Raw genomic sequence first — 9,406 nt, 5'->3', positions numbered from 1 at the left:
AAGCGCACTTAGTAAATGCAGATTTTCACTCTACGGTGATATAATAGTAATTCATTTTGGGGTCTGGGGTGTGACAAAAGTGGATTCTAGTGCACTACTGCTTAATTGAAAGAAAGACAAAATGAGTTGTGTTTAGAGTACTTCATACATTTTCCATTTTATTTTCTAGTAGACATTAGTTGTATTAAATACAATTTGTGTTGCTTTCCAGTTTTTCTTGTTAATTAAGAATTAAGTTCACATTCATGTTAAGTTTATGGTAAACTAAACTCAAATAAAGCAATATCTGAAACAGGAATTCATTGCTGACTCTTACAAGAAGGCAATAGACTTTGAAACAATTAATATTTACATAAAATACAAAAATATATATTCACAAAAAAAAAAAAAAGGATCACCGATAAATTTTTTACAATAGCCAGCTCTATAAAATTACAAATATATTTCTATAAAAAGCTATTTAAATAGTCTTCCAGCTCAAGTTTTCCAGAGGGAGCACAGCCAATCCTGTGAGTGCGTGAGGGAGTGTATGTGTATTTGAATATATGTGATCGTCATCAGTCTCCCGGAGTTACTCCATAACTTCAGCCTGCCCTTGTCCAAACTCCCAGCAATGCAGGAGTGTGCTGTGCAACCTGGCTGTCCCTCCTAATGGAGCTACCTCATGGTGGGCTGTAGTCACTCTGTCTCGTGCTCACATGCCTATAAGGGAAAAAAAAAAAAGGCGGCCAGAGAAGACATCATGTTTAGTATGGCATTAAGGGGTCTTGGGTGTCAATGCTATTCCTAGGCAGAAAGAACAGGGTGGGGTGTGGGGGTGGGCATTTTAATGGATAGCCACACCATAAACATTGTGCCTCAATAAACATGTCAAGTCTTCCCCTAAGTGGGGAACTGCTTTGAGCAAAGTGCATTGAGTCCTCTCCAAGACTTGCACCGCAGAGGTGTCTGGGAGATCATATGCTCCCTTAGCGGCAGATAACAGCAGAGTAACATTATCACTGACATTTACAGTGTATGCTCCAGGCATTCTGCTTTTTACACATATACATTCCAGCCTCTCTTAGGCACATTACAGCACTCTAGCCAGTAAAAGAGTGCTCCAAAACAAACAAAGTCAACTATTATTGAATAGAATAACAACTGCAGTTTGTCTCCTGGTATGGACACTTACAAACTGTTATAAATTGTACTTCTTAAGCATTTGACTGAAATGATTGTTGATTCTACAGTTGCGATATCCATGATAGACCATGTAAGGAACATATTAAAAGTGTCTCCTTTTGCTAAATACTTACTCGCTAATGTCTTGTCAAGGTCGGCAATGAATTCCTCGAGCTCCTTTGTGTCTCCAAGTTTAGCTGTAAAGACAAAAAAGCATGAATCGAACACGTCATCCAACGCCTGAAGTTGACATAGACGAAATCTGAACACGACAAATTTTTTTTAAATGGCTTCCATGAAACATCAAACACGAGCCTGATGAAATACTGAACACATTTATATAAATGCCATGGAAAGGACTAGAAAGTAATAACGGATAATAACACACCTTTAGGTGATGTGACCATAGGGCTGGTGGGCGAGGGGGAGAATACAGTGGGTGAGTTGAGCTTTTCATCACTGAAGCTAAAGCTGTTTCTGTTGAGAGATTCTGCACCTGTCAAAAGAAAAGGAGCGAAAGGGAGAAATCAAAATGCGTTCCCCTCTTAAGGTGCCCCTTAACAGGTGGATAGCACAGTCCCGTCCCTCATGCCAAGAGTATAAACCTGTCAGATGTGTGCACTGACCCATACCAACAGGTAGAGGCTTCAATCTGTGTCAGTGGAGCGGGTCAAGTGTGTAATCAATGCATTCTCTCCTAATGATACCTTCTAGCTCCACTCACTCACAGACACACTCTGCCTTTCAAGTCAGATAGCCCCGCCCGCTGCTGAGCTAATTTAAAGCCAGGGGCCGAGGCAACTATGTTCCTCGCTGCATGAAAACATTACTGTCCTCTGTATGTTTACACATTCTTAGCCCTGCGCCCAGTTAAGACAGACTAGGCATGTTATTACAGGGAGGCTCATAGAGCTGGACTTTTCCCTTAAGTCAAAGATTAAGTCTTTCCCCTCCCCACTCTTCCATCCCCCCCCCCTCTCTTTTCACATTAGTCAGTTCAAGCAGGAGCATTTACTCATGTGCGAAAAGTACAGACTTCAGTTTGATTTTCACAGCTCTTCAAAGACACCCCCCCCTACCCCCCACAAAAAAAGAGCAGACATGCCTGAGGAAGACTGTTTACTTGCATTCACAACACCATGGTGAAAACCATGACCGCGATTGCATCTGACATAATGAACACTTTGATTGAGCCAGTAGATATTTTCACCCACCACAGAATCTTGACACATGAGAGAAGGAGACTGAAGGAGAAAAGGCACTTTCGTTCCTCATGCATTAAAACCAAATGTTCATGCATACTGATCTTTGTTTATCTAGTTAATCAGCGCTATGCAGTTCTTTTAAAGTGCACATCTCCAGTTTTTTTTGTAGATTCATATGCATGTCCTATGTTTGATATGTGTGTATGTATATGAGATGTGTGGACAATTTCAACTAAATTGCGATAACGTGTGATGTTATGTCGTCTGCTTTTTTTAAGTGCAGTTTTTTTTTTTTTTTAACGACAGTTTATCAGAAAAGAGGCGAGCAAGGCTCTAGGTTAAGAGAGAAGTCTCGACCCAACGTTCAAACTGCCCTCAGTTCTCTAACCAGAGCTCAAAACTGCTGTGTTAGACATGCAATCTATGTTGGCCATGACTAGAGCTGTGTTGGGCTTGAGCCCTGAACTTTTTCCTGCTGAATTCAGCTCAGGCTTTTCCTTCATGTCTGTCTTTGGGTACTGGGCCAACACAATTCTCCCCCCCAACCCTGCTGTCACAAGGCCCATGTTCGAAGAATCTAAATGGAGTTCAAAACCTCTGTCACCAAGTTTCTTCATCTTAAAAAGGTTCTCCCCAAAAAATATTAACTTCAAAAGTTAATATTAACTAAAATATTAAGTGTGGATGTTCATATTAAGTCCAACAGAACACCTATGTAGGTGCTAGCAGAATTAGGGGAGTAGTGCCCTCCTCCATGACTGTTACATCACATGACAATCCAGGACAACAGTGTGACAAATGATTGACAGGCTTCACGTGTGATATAGGAAGTGTGTGGTAGCATCACTCATGGTAGACGAATCTGTCATACGATGCGAGACAGTTTATGAAATCGGAGAAAATCGGGCGGTCCAAATTGGAACAAAGTTGGGTTGTCAGCTTAACTTTTAGCAGTTCAAGCTTTTAAGTGTTAGGTTATTTTCATGTACTCCTTTGCCATGAATTTTCCTTCATCGTCCTTCATTCCCTTCATTGTTCTACCACGTAGCAGGTGCTATTTGGCTCCCAAGAAAATCTCAATCCACTCACACGTATTTATAAAATTAAATTTGGTTGTAGTATGTTTTTTTTCTGTAATTTAAAATGATCTGGTGCCAAGAACCAGTCCTGCAGAAAATGTTGGTAAAGGTGCCCTCTAAAGCAAATACGGATGGTATGGCATGGAGCACAGGAATGTGGGAGTGAGGGTATCTGTGTGTGCCATGTAGGCGACGCCAGAAATTCCAGAAAACCCTATCTGAACTTGGGATCTGTGGAGGACCCTCTTATCTAAGCAAATATGTGCAAAAACTCAACTGTTGACCTGTTTAATCCTTAAATACATGTAGCCGATGGCTATAGAGGGTCTCGATGGAAATGAAAGGTATACGACGTTATTATTCAGATAGAGATTGCTGCTCATTCAGTAAAACAGTAATAACGTTTAAGTCAACTTTCTGAGACGAATCACGGATGCCAATGTGTCGCTTAATGCATATTACAGCTGAATCGTGGCCTATACTTTGTTATGTCGACTGCAGCTTCACACTTACTTTCCGAGTCGCTAATGCCGCTGTCGCTGACACTGGCGCTACTCCGTCTCTTCATCGTTTTTAAGTGTTCGTCGTATCTGAAGTGCCTCTTCTCTATAGGGGATGTGAAATCCTCAATGACAGCGTCGAATTCACACAACACGGCGTTGAGATCATCATCCTCCTCAACAAATGCTAAAAACAAGACACGATGAGACATTTAACAAATTACACTCATGAATGTTGGAAAAAGGACTGTGAAATAGTGATTAATGGTAATTAATAAATTGAATAAAAACTCTTATAGTGACTTTTCAAACACATGTCAACGAAAGATAAATAGGCAAATCAAATGATGAATTCCAACCAGAAGTGCAGCATAGTCTATTTATAGCATAAAAAGAATTTACGTTTCTTTCTAAAATTTTCAGCTATAGTTAAATAAAAAACAGAGAACCTTTAAACAGATGGTATGCTCGTGCATAAAGCTGTCTTTTGTTACTTCGACGCGACTTACATTTATTCTGAGATTTCATTTTAGGTGATTTCATTCTTGATGCCTGAATAAAATCTGCAAAGTATCCACTGTGTTCTGTAAAGCCTCTGTAAAGTAAGCTTGTTCCAGTACTTTCCAACAAACACACCGACTCCGCTCAGTCTCCTTCACTGTTGGCGCTCACCTCGCAACTCTTGCGTTGACGTTCTGCGCTAGACTTGTTTTAAATATTCCCCGACTCCCAGCAGGGGCGGTGACTAACGGAGGCGGGGAAAACGGGTAACAGTCTTGCTTTACAAATATACATTACTGTTTCAGCTTTCCGGGCTGAGTTACACTTACTGGCGTCATTCTCCTTGAAGTATGTGTTTGTAAACAACTACCATGACACACGGAAAGCATATATATGATGTCTTTTTATTTTTAACCATGACCCTGCCCCGACCACCAACTAACGTTTTGGGGAGGGCATTTCCAGAAGTGATAAACAACTGTAAGATAGTTTGGAGATGCGTTATTATTTTAAAATTAGATTCTGAATCATCATACAGTCGGTAAACTACCCAAATAATGTTTTACACATTTTTCTTTTTTATTCTACGTTTTAAAATATCAAATTTATGCAAGTTGATGTTAAAATTCATCAATTTTGCTTGCCTAAATGATGAAACGTGTCAGATTATAAAATTGACGCTTTTCTCTGTGTTTAAACAAACAGCAATAAACCAGCAGTAGGCTATCATGTATTAAAGGTTCACCACAAAAGGCTAATCTGTGATAATGATGTCTCTGTATTTATTTAATTACCTCTGTTGCTTCAACAGCATGTCTTATGGATATATTTGCAAAATACTATTCAAAGTATTACGTTATTCAGTATATGGTGTATAATTAATGAAGCACTTAACTCAGAAGTGGGCCTATAGGTGTATGCCGTGTGGATTCGGTTGAAGAATCTCATTGTAACGCAAGTTTGTAGAGACATCTAGTGGTCTGAAGAGTAATTGCAATACAGTATGAAGCGCTGATTATCACTCGGTAGTTAATATTAATACCGCACTGTTTGTCCTGTATCCCTGACAGTGTTGGGTGTAGCATTAAGTGATGGGAGAGCTTTCGCGAGGCTCGGATAATTCATGTACAGAGAAAATTTCTCACCGTTTAAGTCCAGGCTGTTGTGTCTCCAGAGGTGTCAAATCCAGCACCTTCTCACCATTTTGACAGTTTTGGTGCCTTATTTAGGCAGTTGGCAGATGGAAAAACATGGTATGTGTTTGCAGCTGCACCTTCCTGTTGGGTTTTGGTGCTATCATGTTAGGCAGAGGTGCATAAAGACTCATGAAAGGTGTTAAAGACAACACTGGCTGTGAAGGGACCGGGGAAATTTCTAACTTCTCACACAGTCATACTGGGACACAGTTCTTAAACGAGCCCTCATAAATGCCCTCCTAACCTCTACCCACAATCCTCTAGGTGGTAGTGAACATGGAACATTGGCCAAAATGCAATATTGGTGACATTTATTATAGAGAATAACATGCATCAAATACAGCTCTCCACTTTTAATACAATATTCTGAAATGTGGACAACTTGCCTTCTATTTTTATGATGTTGTACAGTTGTCACATGTAAAGAATTGTATTACATGAGGATGACATCTGAAAGAACAACTGATCCTAAGTTTCGGGGGTTTTTTTGTTGTTTGTTTGTTTGTTTTTATTTTTACATCTGTTTAATAATTCATTTTACATTGTTAGACACCAATGATTGTAACCAGCACATCCAGTAATTATATTTGACTGCTACTATCATGAAACAGTCATTATTTATCATTAGTAACGCAAAAATAAATAAAAGAAGAAAATAACCACAGTACAGAACTTTCAGTTTATTTCATGGCAATGTTTTGGACATTGCATTAAAGAAAATTACGACACATATGAAATGTAAATTGTATTAGAGCATATCTTCTGATAGCAAGAAAATGCCCCTAACATGTAATGTGTTCTGAATGATTCATAATATACTGAAACAATAATCTTCCCAGTGGTATTTGTCCTCATTCCCTTCATAAACCTTTAGAAATACTATATCATCACAATTTTCTTTCTTTTTTTTTTTTAATCATCATCAGGTCGTTTCATTTGCCTGAAATGTGAATGACTGACAATGTCTTCACTGGTTGTCGTGTCCAAATAAAGTGCTTTCATTTAAAAGTTGAGCTTAAGGTGATTTCCATTTCTGTTCATCACAAAAAGAAAAAAAAAAAGCAAAATACATACATTATTTAATTCCACACTGCTTATTATTGCATGCCTACGATATGAGAGTTCTGTGTTATAATGTCACAAATCACAATGCAGTTTATTCCTTTAAGACCTTATATTTGTGCAAAAAAAAGGGGACAAAAATGGGAAACAGACCAGTACATACTAGTAGGCTGCCTTTGTACTGTGTTCCTCTCATTGAATTTTGCCTGAATTCCAAAGAGGAATCTGTGATCCACGCTGACCCATTTATATGTAGTGCTCGGAATGCCACATTCATGTTCAAGTGAGTCTTCACTAGAACAATTCCTTTCATTTTGGCAGCTTTCACATCATTATTACACAATCAAACCCCACCTACAATACACATGCTCTGTTACCAGAAGTGATATGTTTGGCATATTCAGTTCGATATTCTCATGATGTATTATTTTGGCTGATTTCTCCAACTTGAGAGGAAAGATAACAACCTATAAGACAATGCTATCTCATCGCTGGTCAAGCCATGATGCTCTGCAACATTTCCATTAAGTGACTTTACATGGCTATGGGGGGCTACGCATTCACTTACCAAGGATGTTTCATGTATGCTTTTCATAGCTTTCAGAAGTGATGTCTCACCAAAGATACTTTTTAAAAACTCCTGCTACTACCACTGTTCACTTCCATTTATCCGAACAACTAAAAAAAAAAACAGTAATTGTATTTTTGATGAGAGTCATGAATCATTTGACGATCCTCGGAGGTGGTCTGTTTCATGCTGAACTGACCACATTTGGTTTCTCTAAAGAGGCTTCTGGTTAAGCTGCTTTCGTCCACCTAAGCATACTGATTGAGTGAGCTGTTGTTATTTTCACAGTCTTCACAGTTCACTTGGAGGGAAAGAAAATGCTTTAGGGTTCTTTGATGAGGTTATGTTAGCAAAAACAGGAGTTTTCCTGGTCCTGTTCAACAGGCAGGTTGGTAGCACCACTTTCACTGGGCTGTTTTAGTCTCAGGGGCTTGTGATTCTTTAGCTTGTAAGCTATGGTGAGGAATATGGCATCCACGTGCTCTTTTTCTGCAGGGTCCTTAGCAGACGTCTCAAACAGGGGGAAATTGTAGCCATCAGCCAAACGCTGTGCCAGGGACGTTGGTACCTCTCCTCTTCCCTTCAGGTCACATTTGTTCCCCACTAGTATTCGAGGCACCATTGCAGGGACTGAGTGACGGCCACATTCCTCAATCCACTCGGGCAGACTCTCAAATGAGGAAAGGTTGGTCACATCATAAACAAAAATAATGGCATGGACATTACGGTAGTAGTGTTCCACCATGCTTTTGCGGAATCGCTCTTGTCCTGCCGTGTCCCATATCTGTAACTGAGATTAGAATGATTTATAATTAATAAATTATTATTATTCATGGTAAGGGTAGCTCTTTAAATTAAATATTCTATACACATTACATAGCCGAACGTGTATAAGCAATAATATTCTTCGGGACAAATTCCATACAATTTAAGTCTGGCCAGATCATATTTCATTATGGCAGACATAATCATTTCACCCGGAGGACACTGCGTTTCATCACGGGCCTCGAGAGGTTATCACCAAACGTAAACTGAGATGCATATCGAAAATTATCCCAATTTCTTTATCAATACCTTCTCATATCAGACGATCGCAGCAAATACTGAACACATTCCAAGTACACGGTGATGACATTTCGGGCTAAATAACTGTAACATCAATATGGCCTATGTGCAAGGCTAGACTGAAAGCATCCATAGCACAGAGTGACGGAGCACTCCAGAAGACACGAAATTTCAAAACAGCTTTGTTATTTTCTCACCTTGATGTTTTCTCCATCAAGACTAAGGGTCCTTTCCCTGAAATCAACTCCGATTGTCGCCTCAGGGTTTTTCAGAAATTTACCGCCGCAGAATCTATAACTTAAGCACGTTTTCCCAACGTTTGAGTCTCCAATCACAATTATCTTAAATACTCTAGTTTGTGGACTGTCGTGTTCCTTATACGATTCATTAATAATGCTATCTGATTTGAAAACTGTTGAGAATCCATGGTCAGCTCTGCTTTCAATTGCCATATCTGAAAAAATGTCGAGGTTCTCGCGACATTGCGCGTGAATTCGACTTAGAGGAACCCTGCGTGAACTCCTTTTCAGCCAATCAACTCTCTGGTTCAACATTCCAGTTGAACCTATTAGTAGAGTTGGAAAATGAGTGAGAATATGGGCGAATGCAAGTTTTGTATCTTCTCATGTAAATATACAGAGTTACCTAGCATTTTCAATAAATACAGTAAATTATATTTGCCCCCCAAAAACACATTTATTAAGGAAAACCAAAAACATAAATAGGAGATAAAATGAGATCATGTGGGTTTAGCAGAATAAATTAAATTCTCTCATTTAGGTGTAAAATACACTTCACTTGCACAGTAAAACATTTACACTTTACTCTGGGATAAAAATTAACATGAAACTAAAATACACAATACAAAGGGTTTTTTCCCCTCCATAATTTGACTGAAATATATTTGTTATTACCAATCAATACTTACACTCAGTCTTTACACATGAAGACTGGAAATGTTTAAGTTTTGACATTATTCACAGAATCTACAACAGTGGAGCATATTGGCATTGTAGTCCTGAGAGAATTCTGTGTTGTCTGCCCTTCAATATTTATATAATCAATC

The 9,406-nt window shown here is 39.0% G+C and overlaps 2 protein-coding genes across 2 annotated transcripts; both read right to left on the bottom strand.

The window, feature by feature from the left end:
- Positions 1 to 425: 425 nt before the first annotated feature.
- rgcc (regulator of cell cycle) lies at positions 426 to 4,609 on the bottom strand. The gene is made up of 5 exons (XM_030786836.1): positions 4,458 to 4,609; positions 3,962 to 4,135; positions 1,553 to 1,660; positions 1,299 to 1,361; positions 426 to 702 (listed from the first exon to the last, which is right to left on the bottom strand). The coding sequence occupies exons 1-5, from the start codon at positions 4,489 to 4,491 to the stop codon at positions 695 to 697; spliced, it is 387 nt and encodes a 128-aa protein (XP_030642696.1). The 5' UTR covers positions 4,492 to 4,609; the 3' UTR covers positions 426 to 694.
- Positions 4,610 to 7,573: 2,964 nt separating this feature from the next.
- On the bottom strand, positions 7,574 to 8,792 carry LOC115822581 (ras-related protein Rab-33B). The gene is made up of 2 exons (XM_030786485.1): positions 8,538 to 8,792; positions 7,574 to 8,065 (listed from the first exon to the last, which is right to left on the bottom strand). The coding sequence occupies exons 1-2, from the start codon at positions 8,790 to 8,792 to the stop codon at positions 7,622 to 7,624; spliced, it is 699 nt and encodes a 232-aa protein (XP_030642345.1). The 3' UTR covers positions 7,574 to 7,621.
- Positions 8,793 to 9,406: the final 614 nt, after the last annotated feature.

This window comes from Chanos chanos, chromosome 10, assembly GCF_902362185.1.
Source record: "Chanos chanos chromosome 10, fChaCha1.1, whole genome shotgun sequence".
Taxonomy (NCBI): Eukaryota; Metazoa; Chordata; class Actinopteri; order Gonorynchiformes; family Chanidae; genus Chanos; species Chanos chanos.
This window is presented reverse-complemented; position numbering and strand designations above follow the sequence as displayed.